The sequence below is a fragment of the Ahaetulla prasina genome, chromosome 4, assembly GCF_028640845.1.
Source record: "Ahaetulla prasina isolate Xishuangbanna chromosome 4, ASM2864084v1, whole genome shotgun sequence".
Classification (NCBI taxonomy): domain Eukaryota; kingdom Metazoa; phylum Chordata; class Lepidosauria; order Squamata; family Colubridae; genus Ahaetulla; species Ahaetulla prasina.
In genome coordinates, this window is record NC_080542.1 from 144,881,113 (window position 1) to 144,900,352 (window position 19,240).

The following is a 19,240-nucleotide window of genomic DNA, read 5'->3' on the forward strand; positions in this document are numbered from 1 at the left end:
ATGAATCAAGAAAAAAATGGCAATGATTTGGCTCTGGGTGGTTAGTAGTCTTATATATAATATAACAACAGAGTTGGAAGGGACCTTGGAGGCCTTCTAGTCCAACCCCCTGCCCAGGCAGGAAACCCTACACCATCTCAGACAGATGGTTATCCAACATTTTCTTTAAAATTTCCAGTGTTGGAGCATTCACAACTTCTGCAGGCAAGTCGTTCCACTTATTAATTGTTCTAACTGTCAGGAAATTTCTCCTTAGTTCTAAATTGCTTCTTTCCTTGATCAGTTTCCACCCCTTGCTTCTTGTTCTACCCTCAGGTGCTTTGGAGAACAGCCCGACTCCCTCTTCTTTGTGGCAGCCCCTAAGATATTGGAAGACTGCTATCATGTCTCCCCTAGTCCTTCTTTTTGTTAAACTAGACATACCCAGTTCCTGCAACCGTTCTTCATATGATTTAGCCTCCAGTCCCCTAATCATCTTTGTTGCTCTTCTCTGCACTCTTTCTAGAGTCTCAACATCTTTTTTACATCGTGGCGACCAAAACTGGATGCAATATTCCAAGTGTGGCCTTACCAAGGCATTATAAAGTGGTACTAACACTTCACGTGATCTTGATTCTATCCTTCTGTTTATGCAGCCCAGAACTGTGTTGGCTTTTTTAGCAGCTGCTGCACACTGCTGGCTCCTATCTAAATGGTTGTCCACTAGGACTCCAAGATCCCTCTCACAGTTACCACTATTGAGCAAGGTACCACATATACGGTACCTGTGCATTTTGGGTTTTTTGCCTAAATGTAGAACCTTACTTTTTTCACTGTTGAATTTTTGTACAAGAATTCTTGTACAAGAAGTCCTTGACTTACGACCATTTGTTTAATCTAAGTTATAAATGGTATGGCTGAAGTCCTGCAGTCACTAAGATTTGAGATCTACCCAGCTGGTTTCTAACAAAAAAACAAAAAAAACAAAAACAGTTGGGGAAGATAGATTTCTTTAATGACCATGGTAAAAATGACGCAGATATGTAATGACTTGTTTTATGACCGCACCAACATAAAATGGAAATTCCAGTCTCAAGTATGGTTGTAAATTGAAGATTACCTATATATTGGTTTCTTTTTGCACTGATCCAAACCTACTTTCCTTGATGTGTCTGATTACTTGTCCACATGGAAAATTATCTCTTCCAAGGCCGAAAACATTTTAATCTTGTTTATTCCATCTTTCCCACTGTTCTACAGTATTTGTACACTTGGTCTGAATGGGATTCGGGGGGTAAATTTCACTAAACTTTGACTAAATAAAATTGAGTAAGTTGTCATTATTAGATTGAACGGTTCTTTCATTCATCAAGCTGAGATAATTGGACATTTTTTTTCACATGATGCATTCAAGCTAACCTAGCAGGGAGAATTATTCTGCCCTGGAAAAGGTTTTCTGTTGTTGTTGTTGTTGTTGTTGTTTTTAATAAGTGTCTACTTTATTTAAAAATAAATAAATAAATAAGTTGATCACAAATTAGTTTGCGGGAAAGAGCAACGTTTCATTCAGTAACAGAATCAATCCATTTCTTCACCCAGCCCATTAACAAAGTTAATGCCGATCGATACCTTACAGTTAAATAGTTGCTGAATGCTATTTGGTGGAAGAATTTTGTGTGATACCCTCAGACCTCAAGCCTGAGGTATACTAAATTTATCCTTTTGCAACGATGGTGGGTGAAGCAAGGAACGAGTCTGCCCTCTTTTAACAACTTCGTGATTTTTAGAAAAAAACTAAACATTACCCATGAAATTTAGCAACAGCAGACAACTGCCCTCTGCGGTTTTAACAAAATATGTGATTGGGATATATAAGTTTTTTCCTTCCTTTTTTAGGGTCAAAGGTTTGGAGAAGCCCTCTATGCTCCTAAATTTCTCTAGCGGGTTTTTTTTTTTTTTAATTATTCAAGGTGATTATTTTGTAAGCACAGGAATGAATCATGGCTTTTCCTTTTTCAAAAGATCCTGGAGATGGGGTTCCTCTAAGATCCCCTTTCAAAGCTACCTATTGGCAGACAATAACTAAGCTGGTTCTGAAAAGCAATTTTACTCAAGTGTTCTTCTAGTCAAGAATCTACCAAATTCCTTCATCTTGTTCCTCAGGGGCTGATCCAACCCATTCAATTCTCCTCAGAAAGATACCTAAGCAGAGAATCTGCCAATATTCACAAGGCACACACAGCTCTATTAATGGCACCGTTTGCCAAAACCTCTTTTTCACTGATCATCTAGAACTGAGGTCTCCAACCTTGGCAACTTTAAGACTTGTGGACTTCAACTTCCAGAATTCCTCAGCCAGCTTTCCTGGCTGAGTAATTCTGGAAGTTGAAGTCCACAAGTCTTAAAGTTGCCAAGGTTGGAGACCCCTGATCCAGAAGACTCAAGACAGATGGAGGTTCAGCCTAAAGGCACCACAAGACCCAGCCAAGGAGGCCTGATAAGAAAACTACACAGATGAGGGAGAAGCAACCCAAGTGAGGTTGAATGGAGACTCACACAGGTCTCCGTTGTCATTCACGCCTTTTCTTCAGGCGTGAAGTCTTTGGTTTCTTCCTTCTTTTTCCAACAGGAATGCCTGCTAGAGGCTGAAGGTCACAAACGCATGCCTCAAAAGGTCTTCCGCGGTGGGCCTACGCTTTTCTTCGACGAAGATCAGCTTGAGGAAGCTGCGGCAGTACTCCGAAACCCCATCAGGAAGCTGAGGCTTGGTTGGTTGGGTGGCAATCTTGAAGATGGCAGCCATGGCTTCATATTCGGCCCACGGCGGTTTCTCAGTCAGCATTTCTACCACGGTACAGCCCAAGCTCCTGAGGAAGATCATGGAGGGAAAAAAGAGAAAGCCCAAAATGTTTTATTCCTGCAACGCTTTTGGATGGCAAAGAGGACTCCGCCCCTCCTCCTTGGTTTCCCATCCTTATCAAGACTGTAAACAAAGCTGTACTGGAAAAAAAATGGTTCTTACCACACGTCAGCCTTCCTTCCGTAGCCTTCTCCGCTGATCACCTCTGGGCTCATCCAGTAGGGAGTTCCCGTGACAGATTTTATGCCCGTTCCAGACATACAGATTGTCTGAATGCGTTTGCTGGCCCCGAAGTCTCCTAGTTTCACGTTCCCGACAGAATCTCTCAATATGTTGGCACCTAGGTAGGGAAAGGGGAAAAAAAACAACAACGAAGAGAAGGGAGGCAAAGAAGGAGAAGAAAGATGAAGAAGAAGGTGACGAGGAGGAGGATAAAAAAGACAAAAGAGGAGAGAAGGGAGACAAAGAAGGAGAAGAAAGATGAAGAAGAAGGTGATGAGGAGGAGGATAAAAAAGACAAAAGAGGAGAGAAGGGAGACAAAAAAGGAGAAGATGAAGAAGAAGGTGACGAGGAGGAGGATAAAAAAGACAAAAGAGGAGAGAAGGGAGACAAAGAAGGAGAAGAAAGATGAAGAAGAAGGGGACGAGGAGGAGGATAAAAAAGAAAAAGGGGGAGAGAAGGGAGAAAAAAAAGGAGAAGATGAAGAAGAAGGTGACGAGGAGGAGGAAAAAAAAGACAAAAGAGGAGAGAAGGGAGACAAAGAAGGAGAAGAAAGATGAAGAAGAAGGGGACGAGGAGGAGGATAAAACAGACAAAAGAGGAGAGAAGGGAGACAAAGAAGGAGAAGAAAGATGAAGAAGAAGGTGACGAGGAGGAGGATAAAAAAGACAAAAGAGGAGAAGGAAAAGACAGAAGAGGAAGAAGAGGAGGAGGAGGTGGTGGAGAGGAGAATAAGATAGACAAAGAGAAAAAGGGAAAGATAAACGAGGAGGAGAGAAGGAGGAGACAAGGAGGAGGAGAATATGATAGACAAAGAGGAAAAGGAAAAGATACGCGAGGAGGATGTGGCGGAGAGGCCAAATGAGGAGAAAACAACATGACAGAGAGTCAGCAGTAAATTGGCAAGATATTGCTGTAAATCTTGAATTCCATCTCGCTTAGTTAAGTGCCTAGAGCTTAGTGTTTTACTCCATACTATGAAGATTGAGATAATCACAAGACAACATATTGGCTGTATATTCAGGGCCATACTTTTACTTCTAGGGACTTAAATGAACATGCAGCCCTCGGAAACTAAACTCTTTATCAGCCTCCAAAACAATCTCAAATATTTTCTCTAGCAGATTCAATTCGGGGTGGGGGTGTTGTAGGGATTTTATCCACGATTATGTGGATAATTCCTGCACCTCAACAATTGTAACCTTCTTCGTATTGTAAGAATCTTTGTGTGCGTGCACCAATGCATTAAAAAAAAAACCGTATTATAATAAAATAGTATGTGTATGTGTCCATATTTTAAAAATGCAGGACGTTAAATAATATAGTGCAGGGGTCTCCAACCTTGGCAACTTTAAGGCTTGTGGACTTCAGTTCCCAGAGTTCCTCAGCCAGCAAAGCTTTTATTGGCAAGGTGTGGGTGATTTCAATGAGATTCTAACAGATACAGGTAGTCCTTGACTTACAACAGTTCACTTAGTGACCATTCAAAGTTACAATGGCCATTTTTCACACTTATGACCATTGCAGCATCCTCATGGTCACATGGCTTATGTTTGGATGCTTGACAACTGACTCACATCTATGACGGTTGCAGTGTCCCAGGGTCACATGATCACCTTTTTCGACCTTCTGACAAGCAAACTCGATGGGGAAGTCAGATTCACTTAACAACCGCGTGACTAATTTAACCACTGCAGTGATTCACTTAACAAATGTGGCAAGAAACGGGACAAACCTCACTTAACTAATTTCTCACTTAGCTATATAAATCCTGGGCTCAATTGTGGTCATAAGTTGAGGACTACCTGTATTGAGACGGCCTTGCCCTAATTTAGTGACAAGGTGGGTGAAAGATGTACGGTATGTGAGAAGATTCCCTTAAATGCCTCTAATTCCCCTCAAATGCCAACGAAAGATGTTAGAAGTGTTTTTTCAACCTCAACAATTTTAAAATCAGTGGACTTCAACTCCCAGAATTCCCCAGCCAGCGTGGGGGAAATCCACCATTTTGAAGTTGCTGAGGTTGATATTTTCTGCCTGTTGTTTTTCTTGCTTGTTCCTCAGACTAGGAAACTGGACCACAAAGGGCGATTCAGAAGGATATGATGCAGAATCATTAAGAATCCTTTTTAACCAACCTGCCTTCCATTGAAGACCTGTATACTGTATGAGTCAAAAAGAGGGCTATAAAAATATTTACATACCCCTCGCATCCTGGACATAAATTGCTTCAACTTCTACCCACAAAACGACGCTATAGAGCACTGCACACCAGAACAACTAGACATAAGAACAGTTTTTTCCCAAATGCCATCACTCTGCTAAATAAATAATTCCCTCAGCACTGTCAAACTATTGACTAACTCTGCACTACTATTAATCTTCTCATTGTTCCTATCACCCATCTCCTTCCACTTTTGATTGTATCACTGTAACTTTCTTGCTGGTATCCTTAAGATTTGCTTACTTATTTGTTCCCTATGACTATCATTAAGTGTTGTACCTTAGAATTCTTGATGAACGTATCTTTTCTTTTATGTACACTGAGAGCGTATGCAACAAGGCAAATTCCTTGTGTTCCAATCACACGTGGCCAATAAAAAAATCTATTCTATTCTATACCTGTATTTTACGAATACAATTCGTAAACTTTATTTACAAATACAATCAGCTCAGATGATTAACAAGAACCTATCTTAGAAAAATTCTAAACGTCCTGCAAATAAAGTACGAAAATAAAAAGCCACTTTTCATGGTGGGATAAAAATCTTTCAGCAACTGCACTGCAGATTTCATCACAACTTCGATTTTCATTCCAGGTTCTGTTAAGTTGGAGAACTCTTTTCCCCCTCCCTATTTGGTCCTTGAAGCCTCTTGACTTAAAATGACACCTGAGATGGGATGCTGTGCCTACCTTTAATGTCCCTGTGTACAATCATGTTGCTATGGAGGTAGGAAACTCCTTGTAGGATCTGCCTTGTATATTTACGAGTCACATTTTCTGTCAAGGCACCATAGGCTTTTAGCTGGTCTTTGATTGAACCCTAAAAACACACACACAAGAGATGAATAACTGATTAGTTTCTTGGCTTCCTGAAACTCTACAACTTCTGGAAAGTTTCTCAATTCCTGGGGCGCCAGCTGTAGTTTAAAGGCATAAATAATCATATTTGAGTCAGGCGCACCTCCGCTAAATGCTGACAGTACAGAAGGAAATTACAGGTAGTTTTCGAGTTATAACCATGATGGGCAGTCTCCACTGCAGTTCCCTATAATGGGGCCTGTTCATCACTGCCATAATTTGTGACTGTCATTAATCAAGTCACCCATGTGATGGATCCAATTTTATCTAGAACTAAGGAGAAATTTCCTGACAGTTAGAACAATTGATCAGTGGAACAGCTTGCCTCCAGAAGTTGTAAATGCTCCACCAGTGGAGGTTTTTAAGAGGAGATTGGACAACCACTTGGTTTCCTGCCTGAGTAGGGGGATGGACTAGAAGACCTCCAAGGTCCCTTCCCATTCTGTTATTTTTTTATCACCTCTTTTGTGGTCAATCAACACCATCAAAGTGAACACCATGGTTGTTAAGTGAATTCAAGAGTTTGTTATGGACTGAAATACGAAGTAAATGCCAGTTGTTGGCAAAAAAATAATAATTGTAAAATACAGTCACCTGACCACAGGACACTGCAAATGACCAGAAACACAGACCGGCTTCTGACCACCTGAAGTTCAGTCATGTGACTATGCAAGGAAAAACCATCTAAACTTTGAATGCAGGTTGTAAGGAAGGCCTGCTGAAACCCTGAGTGGCCCTTGAACAAGGTTAAGTTGAGAACTACCTGTGCAGTATTAACTATTAGAGCAGAAATTTACATTGGCCACAATGGGAAAGAGAAAGAAAATATTCCTTATCCATTCTGCTCACAAGCTGCCAGAAAGTTCGCAGAACAGCCAAGGTGAATATATTTTTTGTGTGTGTTTCCCTCATAAATACAGGTAGTCCTCAACTTACAACCATTCATTTAGTGACTGTTACAACAGCACTGAAAAAAGTGACTTTAGACCGTTTTTCACACTCATGACTGTTACAACTCCCCCATGGTCAGGAGAGCAAAACTTGGGTATTTGGCAACCGTTTCCTATTTATGACGGCGGCCGTCTTCTGAGATAGGTTGTGTGATCAGTTTTTGTGACCTTCTGACAAGCAAAGTCCACGGGTAAGCTTAACGACTTTGTTTCTAACTGAACAACTGTAGTGATTCACTTAACAACGGTGGCAAGAAATGGTAAAATGGGGGCAAAACTCACTTGCCTCACTTAACAACAGAAATTTTGGGCTCAACAGTGGCCATAAGTCGAGGACTATCTGTAGTCCATACCCAACTGCTCCGATTTACTGAATGGTGGGTTCAGGATATGGGGGCCAAATGGGGGGGCCGCCCAGTTCTTTGTATCCCAATGATGGCTTAACATCATTGTGGCCTGCATCAAATCAGAACCGAAGTTTGCCAGGGTTGCACAATGCAACAAATTGCTTCCAAACAAAACGAGGTCTGGTCGTATTTGGGGGGAAGAAGTGAATATTAGCATCTGTGTTATTCGGAAACCTTTGTTCTCAGGCCCTGGTGCTTCCTGTTTGGAAAAAGCCCTTTGTTTCCTTTTTCCATTCTTTTGTGGTGATTTTCTATCCAGCCATTCCTATTCCCAGGTTTAGGCTGAGTTGGTGCAAATCGTACAAATTGGGACAAAGGAACTCAGTTTAAAGCAGCCAGCTGGAATCTGTACTCAGACAGTCCTACACAGATACTCCTTAACTCACCACTTACAATTTAGCGACTATTCAAACGGCAGTGAAAAAGTGGCCATGCCCATTACAACCATGACAGCGTCCGCATGGTCATGTGGTCAAAATGTGGGCACTTGGAATGTATTTATTTCACTGTCCTGAGGTCACATCATTGCCATTTGTGACATCTAAGCCAGCTTCTGACAATCCAGGTTAATGAGAGAAGCAGGATTCATTTAAAAATGTGCGACTCGCCTAATAACTGCAATAACTTGGTGAAGAACCAATTCAAGCAGGTCATACAATTTTTTTTTTAAATTTACATTTATACCCCGCCCTTCTCCGAAGACTCAGGGCAGCTTACAGTGTATAAGGCAATAGTCTCATTCTATTTGTATATTTTTACAAAGTCAACTTATTGCCCCCCCAACAATCTGGGTCCTCATTTTACCTACCTTATAAAGGATGGAAGGCTGAGTCAACCTTGGGCCTGGTGGGGCTTGAACCTGCAGTAATTGCAGGCTGCTGTGTTCTAATAACAGGCTTCTAACAGCTGAGCTATCTCATCTAACAGCTGAGTCCCATGCGACTCACTTAACAAGGGCTATCAATAGATTCAAACTCAATCTTAATTCGCTCTAATCTTATTTATTTATTTATTTATTAAATTTTTTATTTATTAATCTTGATTGTAGGAAATATAACTTCTGCAATAGAGTAGTAGCAAATGTCTGGAACACTCTACCTGATTCTGTTGTTAGTCTCGCTAACCCCTATACCTTCTACCTTAAACTGTCTACCGTGGGCCTTTCATGTTTCTTAAGAGGTCCCTAAGGGGGCGCGCATAAGCGCACCAGCGTGCCTACCGTCCCTGTCCGATTGTCCCCATTTATATGTAATCATTCTATGTGTTTATGGCTGTGTTTTGCCTATTTATATCCTTTTTTGTGCCAATTTTTTTCATGTGTCCATGTCTATGTCTATACTGTTACTTATTTCCTTGTACTTGTTGATAGATAGATAGATAGATAGATAGATAGATAGATAGATAGATAGATAGATAGATAGATAGATAAATGTCTTATTTAGCCATGGAAATTCTTGTCCCAACTGTGGTCATAAGTCAAGGACTAACTGAATTTTCCCCCTAGAATAGTGTCTTTCTCAATCTCAGAAAACTTTTAACATGTTTTAATTTCAACCCCCAGAATTCTCTAGCAACATGCTGGCTGATGAATTCTGGGAGTGAAATCCACCACGGCTCCCTTTATTAACAATAGCACTTAGACTTATATACCGCTTTATAGTGCTTTCCAGCCCTCTCTAAGCGGTTTACAGAGTCAGCCTATAGCCCCCAACAATCTGGGTCCTCGTTTTACCCACCTCGGAAGGATGGAAGGCTGAGTCAACCTTGAGCCTGGTGAGATTCGAACTGCCAAATTACAGGCAGCCGGCAGAAGTAGCCTGCAGTACTGCACTCTAACCACTTGGCCACCATGGCTCACTGATAATTTATTAATTTATTTTATTATTGTTAATTTATTTTTGAAAACTCCTGAAAAGTGAATTATTTCAGAGACGTCCTCTGATGGGATGCAGCCATTTTATTTTCTAACTTTCATTTTTACGGTAATGCGGTGGGTTTTGTTTTTAACGTTGTACAGGTAGTCCTCGATTTACAACCAAAATTAGAGCCCGAAACATCTGTTGTTAAGTGAGACATTTGTGAAGTGAGTTTTGCCTCATTTTATAACCTTTCTTGCTACGGTTGTTAAGTGAATCACTGAAGTTGTAAAGTCAGGAACACAGTTGTTGAATCTGGCTTCCCCGTTGACTTTGCTTGTCAGAAGGTCACAAAAGTTGATCACGTGATCCCAGGACATTGCAACCCGTCATAAATATGAGTCAGCTCCGCAGGCAGCTCAGTTTTGATCATGTGACCATGGGGATGCTGCAACAGTCATAAGTCACTTTTTTCAGTGCTGTTGTAACTTTGAATGGCCACTAAGTGAACTGTTGTTAGTCGAGGATTACCTGTATGTAGTTCCAATGGATGGCAGTGGGGTTTTAGAATTATACCATGAATATTTTCCATATATTCTTTTTATTCATTTGTAAGCTGTGAAGAATCTCTTGGAGATTCTTCACAGAATCTATCCCCAATGCAGGGGTGAAATGCTCCTGGTTCTGATCAGATCGCCTGATCCGGTAATGATGGCGGCGGGTGGTTCGGAGAACCGGTAGCAAAAATCCCTGCCCCACCCCTTTCCCCCTGCATGCCCAGCTGAGCTGCGCGATCATCAGAGGGTTTTTTTTTTTTACTTTTAAAAGCGTTTTTCCTTTGGCCGAAAAAATGCTTTCAAAAGTAAAAAAACCAACAACCCTCTGATGATTATGCAGCTCAGCTGGGATCGCCTGAGCCTTTTAAAACCATTTTTTCTACAAGCTCTTCGGCCGAAGAGGCTGTAAAAAAATGCTTTTAAAAGTTAAAAAAAAAATTTTTGGCCACACCCACCCAGTCACATTAACACCCCTCCATCAAGCCACACCCACAGAACCGGTAGTAAAAAAATTCACATTTCACTCCTGCCCCAATGGGATAGAAATACACTTAATAAATCGATAAATAAAATGACGCAACCAGGATGGCTTACCCCAGGCATATATTCCACGAAGATGGACAATTTCCTCTCTTCTGGATCGCGGAGACAGCCGTAATATTGAACTATCCTCTCATGACGGAGGGTTTTAAGCAGCTGGATCTCACATTCTAAGGCATTCACTTCCTGAAATAAACCCAAATTCATTACTGAGCGAAAAGCAGGTTGGTGGATACAGCCAGATATCGGATACGCTGAACGGTGCGAACGAATCTAGGAAATAAAATTCAGTTTCTTTCTTGTTTCCGAGTTCCAACGTTGCAAGGAATGAGTTTACTGAGCTGGATTTTGGGTTTTTTTTTCTGGCCTGCTTAAGAGAAGGACACAGCCATGCAATCATTTTGTCCTAAAGATGCAAAATGATGATCCAGAAATGTGAAATCAACCAGTTTGTAGGAAAAGAACACTTAAGTGAAGCCAATACCTTCCTGTTTTCAATGGTGGCCCAGGGGTGAAATGCTCCCGGTTCGGACCGGATCGCCTGATCCAGTAGCGATGGCAGCGGGTGGTTCGGAGAACCGGTAGCAAAAATCCCTGCCCTGCGCCCCCCCTGCCCCAGCTGAGTTGCATGATCATCAGGTGTTTTTTTTTTACTTTTAAAAGCATTTTTTTGACCGAAGCGGTTGTAGAAAAAATGTTTTTTTAAAAGGTTCTGGCGATCAGGCAACTCAGCTGGGATCCTCAGAACCCTTTAAATGTGTTTTTTTCCTCTGGCGACCCCAGCTGAGTTGCCTGATCATCACAGGCTTTTAAAAGCATTTTTTTATAACCTCTTTGGCTGAAGAAATTGTAAAAAAAATGCCTTTAAAAGTTAAAAAACAAACAAACAGGTTGGCCACGCCCACCCAGTCACATTGCCCCTCCCACCAAGCCACGCCCACAGAACCGGTAGTAAAAAAATTCACATTTCACTCCTGCCCCAATGGGATAGAAATACACTTAATAAATCGATAAATAAAATGACGCAACCAGGATGGCTTACCCCAGGCATATATTCCACGAAGATGGACAATTTCCTCTCTTCTGGATCGCGGAGACAGCCGTAATATTGAACTATCCTCTCATGACGGAGGGTTTTAAGCAGCTGGATCTCACATTCTAAGGCATTCACTTCCTGAAATAAACCCAAATTCATTACTGAGCGAAAAGCAGGTTGGTGGATACAGCCAGATATCGGATACGCTGAACGGTGCGAACGAATCTAGGAAATAAAATTCAGTTTCTTTCTTGTTTCCGAGTTCCAACGTTGCAAGGAATGAGTTTACTGAGCTGGATTTTGGGTTTTTTTTTCTGGCCTGCTTAAGAGAAGGACACAGCCATGCAATCATTTTGTCCTAAAGATGCAAAATGATGATCCAGAAATGTGAAATCAACCAGTTTGTAGGAAAAGAACACTTAAGTGAAGCCAATACCTTCCTGTTTTCAATGGTGGCCCAGGGGTGAAATGCTCCCGGTTCGGACCGGATCGCCTGATCCAGTAGCGATGGCAGCGGGTGGTTCGGAGAACCGGTAGCAAAAATCCCTGCCCTGCGCCCCCCCTGCCCCAGCTGAGTTGCATGATCATCAGGTGTTTTTTTTTTACTTTTAAAAGCATTTTTTTGACCGAAGCGGTTGTAGAAAAAATGTTTTTTTAAAAGGTTCTGGCGATCAGGCAACTCAGCTGGGATCCTCAGAACCCTTTAAATGTGTTTTTTTCCTCTGGCGACCCCAGCTGAGTTGCCTGATCATCACAGGCTTTTAAAAGCATTTTTTTATAACCTCTTTGGCTGAAGAAATTGTAAAAAAAATGCCTTTAAAAGTTAAAAAACAAACAAACAGGTTGGCCACGCCCACCCAGTCACATTGCCCCTCCCACCAAGCCACGCCCACAGAACCGGTAGTAACAAATTCCAGACTTACGGCCACAATGGAGCCCAACATTTCTGTTGCTAAGCGAGACTGTTGTTAAGTGAATTTTGCCCCATTTTACGACCTGTCTTGTCACAGTTGAGTGAATCATTGCAGCTGTTGCCTTAGTCACACCGTTATTAAATGAATCATCATGGACTTTGCTTGTCAGAAGGTCACAAAAGTGGACCACATCACCCCGGGACACTGAAACCGTCATAAATAAGAGTCAGTTGCCAAGCGTTTGGATTTTGATCATGTGAACCTGGGGATGCTGCAATGGTCTAAGTGTGAAAAACGGTCATAAGTCACTTTTTTCCAGTGCCGTTGTAACTTTGAACGGTCACTAAATGAATTGTCGTAAGTGGAGGACTACCTTTTCCCACAATGGTAGAATCTTGTTAAAGATGATGGGAGATTAGTTAAATAGACTTTCTCGATTAGAGAAAAGATAATATCTGTTTATTGTTGATTGGAATCCCTTTATGGACTAAACGTGAACTTATGATTTATAGTTTTGCTGATGGATTATAAAAAGGAGAGAGTTATCTTTTAAGAGTAAAGAGACAACTTCGTAATTGTGGTTAAAATTGCAACAAAAGAAAATCAGAAACTACTTTGTGTTGTTTTTCCTCCTTCTCTATTTTTCCCTCTTTCTTGTATTATCAGCTTTCTCTTTCGTTTCTTCCCCTTAACTTTGTATTAGCTTTTAATCTTCTTTTTTAAAAACCCTTACTAAAAATTAAAGCGCATAAAGATACTGACCAACTTTAGTGTTCCTCCCCAGCATAGATAGACTTTGATTTACAACCGCAGTGGAGCCCAAAATTTTTGTTTTTGGCAGTTGTTAAGAGAGATCTGCCCTTTTGGCCGCACTGAGAATCACTACAGTTAACAAGTGACTCATGCAGTCATTAAGTGAATGAAGGCAAATATACAGTACATGTTCCAGGATAATGTTGCAGTCATTAATTGAATCTAATGTCTCCCATTGACTTTGCTTGTCGGAAGCTAAATGGGAAGATTATAAATGGTGATCATATGACCTGGAAGGCGGCAAACATGGTAAATACATGCTGGTTGCCAAGAGCCTAAATTTTGTTGAAATGAGCACAGGGATGCTGCCAATGTATGAAAAGCAGTCGTAAGTCACTTTTTTCAGTGCCACTGTAACTTCAAACTTTCACTAAGTGGATGGTTATAAATCAAGGATTATCTTTAGTGAGAACTACCCTGTTTCTAAAGCCAGCAAATTTGCATAGTCAAAAAGTCCTTGATAAATCTCCTATTCATTATTCAATGAATTCGAACAGGGAACCAATGCAAGCTTCCAAATTCTTGTTTTTAAAAAATTGCCAGTAAAACATGGAAGAAGAACCAGCAACTTCAAGATAACTCAGCTGAACAGTTTCCAAATACTGACTTATTAAATTACTTACTTGCTGCCAATGGTCAAACAATTCCCAACACATTAATTTGCTCCTGAGTTTGGGCATTCAGCCACCAAAATTGCTTTATAGGGTCATTTCTCATAAATGAAATGGACTCCCACAGGTTTCTGTCGGTTTTTAATTTCCTCACAAACATTATATAAACATAGTAAAGATAAAGGTTCCCCTCGCACATGCGTGCTAGTCGTTCCCGACTCTAGGGGGCGGTGCTCATCTCCGTTTCAAAGCCGAAGAGCCAGCGCTGTCCGAAGACGTCTCCGTGGTCATGTGGCCGGCATGACTCAACACCAAAGGCGCACGGAACGCTGTTCCCTTCCCACCAAAGGTGGTCCCTATTTTTTCTACTTGCATTTTTTACCTGCTTTCAAACTGCTAGGTTGGCAGAAGCTGGGACAAGTCACGGGAGCTCACCCCGTTATACGGCAGCACTAGGGATTCGAACTGCTGAACTGCCGACCTTTCGATCGACAAGCTCAGCATCTTACCCACTAAGCCACCGCGTCCCCCTATATAAACATAGCACATGCATTTTTTCATTCCCTTTTCAAGGTAATATAACATGGATATTTAAAGGCACCCACATATTTGAAAGCACGGTTCAACTACAGATAGTCTGTAACTTACAAGCATTCATCTAGTGATCTTTCAAACTTAAAAATAGCCCTGGGAAAACTTCTTTTGACTATTTTTCACACTTACAACCATTACAGAATTCCCCATGGTCATGTGATCAAAATCCAGCTGGCATGTACTTATGACGGTGGTCTGGGGTCATATGCGATCACCTTTTGAAACCTTCTGACAAGCAAAGTCAGATCCCTTTAACAACTGTGTTACTCACTTTAGCAACTGCAATGATTCCTCTTAACAACCGGGGAGAGAAAGGTCATAAAATGGAGCCAAGCTTACTTAACAAATCTCTCACTTAGCAGTTGAGGTCGCATGTCAAGGGCTATCTATATCCAGAGTTTGCTCTTAGCAAGATCTGGCATCCAAATTTAAAACTTCAAAGTTGGCCGTTTCTTCCTTTGCAATTCAAGTTAACGGCCTAAACAGATGTTACTACAGCTTTAAGTTAGCATCATGCAAAGGCTTTTCCAGGAAAGTGACTCCCCTTCTAAACAATATTTGGCCAGTAACGTTTCCTGTTTGAATCCCAAAAAAAAAATGACAGGAATTGAAACCTAAGAGCTGTGTAACTGTATAATAGCCTAGAATTGTAACTGGAAACATGGGGGGTCTCTAAAGCAGCACAACCGCAGGAAGCCCACTTAAAAGTGAGCAGAATGGGATCCCAATTTTACTGGCCCGATTGGGTGGGTGGGTGAGAGGGATCTGTGCCTCCCACGAGTCCATAAAATGGGCCATTTGTGGTGATGGCGATGCATGATGACACCACTGCGTTGCTTAAGAAAACTGAATCTATTTGGGTGAAAACATCCGAGGGATGGATGGAGATAGAGATAGACAGACAGAAAGAAAGAGAGAGAGAGAGAGAGAGAGAGAGAGAGAGAGAGAGAGAGAGAGAGAAAGAATAAGAATTAGGTAGGAATAAAGGAAAGAAAGAAGGAAGGAAGGAAGGAAGGAAGGAAGGAAGGAAGGAAGGAAGGAAGGAAGGAAGGAAGGAAGGAAGGAAAGATAGATAGACAGATAGAGAGAGAAAGAATAAGAATCAGGTAGAAAGAAAGGAAAGAAGGAAGGAAGGAAGGAAGGAAGGAAGGAAGGAAGGAAGGAAGGAAAGATAGATAGATAAATAGAGAGAGAGAGAACGAATAAGATCAGGTAGAAAGAAAGGAAAGAAAGAAGGAAAGATAGAGAGAGATAGAGAGATAGAATAAGAATCAAGTACAAAGGAAGGAAGGAAGAAAAGATAGATAAATAGACAGATAGAGAGAGAGAGAAAGAATAAGAATCAGGTAGAAAGAAAGGAAAGATGGAAGGAAAGATAGAAAGAGATAGAGAGATAGAAAAAGAATCAGGTACAAAGGAAGGAAGAAAGAAAAGATAGAGAGAAATAGAAAGAATAAGAATCAGGTACGAAGGAAGGAAAAAAAGATAGATAGATAAGACAGACAAATAGATAGATAGATAATAGACAGACAGACAGACAGACAGATAGATAAAAAGAGAAAGGGGGATACACAAATGGATAGGGAGAGAAAAAAACAAAAATAGTCTTAATCTATCTCCGAGTGTTGTATTTCACAATTTATGATGATTGTATTTTATGATTATGATCATGGTTTAATCACGCTGTTTACATGTACAATGAGAGCTTATGCAACCTAGACAAAATTCCTTCTGCGTGGCCAAATCCCACTTGGCCAATAAAAGAACGTTTTATCCTATTCCATTCTATCTGACTGAATACTCACTTTGCTGGTCTCTTTGCTGTCGGGGTCAAAGGGCACCTGCTTCACAGACAGCTCTCGTCCAATATCAACATCATAGCAAAGGTAGACTTCGCCAAAAGCTCCTCGGCCCAACAACTTCCCAAGCCTCCAATTCACCGGGGCCTGCAGTGCTAAAAGAGGGCAGAAGCAAAAAGATCAGGTGAACAACTTCCCCACAACTCCTGTTCTGTCCCCCCTTCACCTTCGTCCGAGTGATGGCTTAATTAGCCGGCACTATCAGCTCTGGCAGCAGAATAGCCAGTGTCTGCCAAGCGTCTCTGTTATCTCCCTCGACGCTGGCAGTCACCCAAGGACAAACTTCAGCTCTTAGTTAATCAGTTGATTTGCCTGCTACGAAGAGGCACAGCAGTTCTTGCTGCCTTTATATCCTGTGGAATGTGGCTCCATGACTCAGCACTTCCTAGGCCTGCCCCACCCCTGCTTCTGTTGTTCCCACCTCTCCTGCCTACGAAACCTAGGGTCCAACCAAGCCTGACTGCCATCAGCTGGGTCTGAAGGTGTGGCCTGGGGGGGGAAGAGTCAGGGGACGGAGGCCTCGTTATCTCTTCCACCTGGCCTGCCTCTGGCTCCTGGAGCTGAGCCAGGGAGGCCGGTGCTCCCGAGGTAAGTTCTGACGGTCCTTCCCCCTCACTTTCCAAGTCACTTTCTGGCAGGAGGCCCGGCTCAGGGGGCGCAGACACAACAACTCCAGCTCCTCAGACGTCAACATCTCCAACTCTGCATGGATCATGTACGATGGTGAGAAAACCCATTTTTTCCCTTAGGCGGAATCTACAGGTAGTCCTCGACTTACGACTGCAACGGAGTCCAAAAATTTCTGTTGTTAAGCCAGAAACTTGTTAGGTCAGTTTTGCCCCACTTTACGACTTTTCTTGCCACAGCAGCCGATATGTTAGTAATCTGGCTGTTAAGTGAATCTTAACTTAATTTTGTTTGTCAGAAGGTCACAAAAGGGGATCACGTGACCTTGGGACACAACAAGGGTCATAAATGTGAACCTGTTGCCAAGCGTCTGAATTTTGATCACATGACCCTGGGGAAATGCTACAAAAGTCATAGCTGTGAAAGACAAGTCACAAGTCACGGTTGCAATTCTGAATGGTTACACTAAATGAATTGTTGTTAAGTTGAGGACAACCTGTAGTGATTTCATCAAAATCTGAACGCCATCTAGTACTCCCGGTTTCAAGCCTTACTTGCTAAGACTTCTAAAATACAGGCTGGCATTTGAAGCTAGGATGCCCCCACCAATCTACAATTAATTTTATTTTCTATTACAGAATTTGTGGGTCTCCTGGAGAAGCTTAGAGAGCACCATGGACCCCCGCAGTTCAACCCTGAGCTTCAAATATTCTCTTCTATTGGAACCCTGGTTCCATACGTGTCCGAAAACAGGGAGGAACATTTGAGATAGACCTGGGTAAATTCCAGGTCAATGGAAATTGGAGAGACGGTTATGTTTTTGTTTTCACTTTGCACCATCAACCATGGAAGATGTCCAAATGACATATTCACCAAGAAATTCCTCAAGACTTTTTGAGTCAAAATAGAAGCCTTGTTTTGATAACAAGGGGTAGACCTGCTCTTGTCTTGTACTTGGAACCATCACCTTATCTCTGAAAACAGAAAACAAGGGATGTTTTGTCCGCCATTCACTCAATGCAAATAGCACCCTCTAAGCTCATCCGTCCCACACAAGGTCTATGCTATCAGCCAACCTTGAAGTTCTTCCTCTGAGTGAAGCCCCAAGGGGTCCAAGATAGAATTGAAGGTGGTCAACAAATCCCAACTATGGATTCCACAAAACCCAACAGACACTCACTCCGAAGCTACTTACTGTTCCTCGCCTTGGGAGAAGGAGAACTAAAGCCTTCAAAGATCTTGTCACAATTGTGCCACCACTTGTTGTTCCCCCGTTCCTCGTACCGCATGGTGATCAACTTGCTATCTCCGTTGAAACTCTTGGTTCGGCTGGAAGGCAGAAGCTGGAACATGTTCTCCGGAGGAGCGTAACTCCTAGGGAACGTTCTGCGGCCTTGGAAAGCAATAAAGACAGAACAAAAAAAAATTTAGACCACGAAGGTTATATTCAGTGGCGGGATTCAAATAATTTAACAACCGGTTCTCTGCCCTAATGACCAGCTGGGTAGGTGTGGCTCAGTAGTCATGTGACCGTGTGGGGATGGCCAACTCAATGTCACTCACATCGATGGGCGCTTCGCTTTAGCTGTTACAATGTAATAAGGGTTAACTAGAGAGGCAGTTTCTGTAAGCAGGGTAATAAAGGTTAGGCTAGAAACACCACAGAATGTTTCCTTCCTGCCTCCTTACAGGATTAGCCCTATAAAGTGGAAAAAAACCAAATAAGATTTCTTCCAACAAGCAGTTCTCCAAATTGCTTAGAAAGTTAACAATCGATTTTCCCGAATAGGTGTGAACTGGCTGAATCCCACCACTGGTTATATTGTCTTATATACAAATGGTCCTCAACTTATGACCACAATGGAGCCCAAGAGTTCTGTTGTTAAGTGAGACATTTTTAAAGTGATTCTTGCCCCATTGTACGACCTTTCTTGCCTCAGCTGTTAAGCGAATCACTGCAGTTGATAAGTTAGTAACCTGGTTGTTTATTGAAAAAGTTTTAACAAACAAAAACATTTTTTCCCCTTTCCCCCCCTCCCCCCCTCAAAACCCCCTTCCCCTCTCCCTTCCCCCCCCCCCCCCCCCCGGCTACCCGGCTCAATCACAAGGTATTGTTATACATAAACCAAAAATAAAATAAAATTTTCCCTTCTAATCCAATTAACCTCATCCAAGTCTTTTCATTTCCTAACCCCCCCCATTACATAAAATAATACATCCTAATTATTCAAAGGCAATCTGATATTTCTTAATCTGATATCTGTTTTGTAAATAATCAATCCATTTTTTCCATTCAATTAAATATCTTTCCTGCGTATTGTCTTTCAAAAAGGCT

General features: G+C 41.8%; 1 protein-coding gene across 1 annotated transcript in view; it reads right to left on the bottom strand.

The window, feature by feature from the left end:
- Nucleotides 1-1,441: 1,441 nt before the first annotated feature.
- Nucleotides 1,442-19,240, bottom strand: part of LOC131197469 (mitogen-activated protein kinase kinase kinase 3-like) — a 105,473-nt gene continuing 87,674 nt past the window's right edge. Inside the window, exons 12-17 of the mRNA XM_058181577.1 lie at nucleotides 18,101-18,298; nucleotides 16,225-16,373; nucleotides 11,494-11,625; nucleotides 5,974-6,103; nucleotides 3,002-3,179; nucleotides 1,442-2,846 (exon numbers count right to left, since the gene is read on the bottom strand). Of these exons, the coding sequence (XP_058037560.1) occupies nucleotides 2,618-2,846; nucleotides 3,002-3,179; nucleotides 5,974-6,103; nucleotides 11,494-11,625; nucleotides 16,225-16,373; nucleotides 18,101-18,298 (1,016 nt within the window). The 3' untranslated portion in view covers nucleotides 1,442-2,617. The remainder of the gene's footprint in view (nucleotides 2,847-3,001; nucleotides 3,180-5,973; nucleotides 6,104-11,493; nucleotides 11,626-16,224; nucleotides 16,374-18,100; nucleotides 18,299-19,240) is intronic.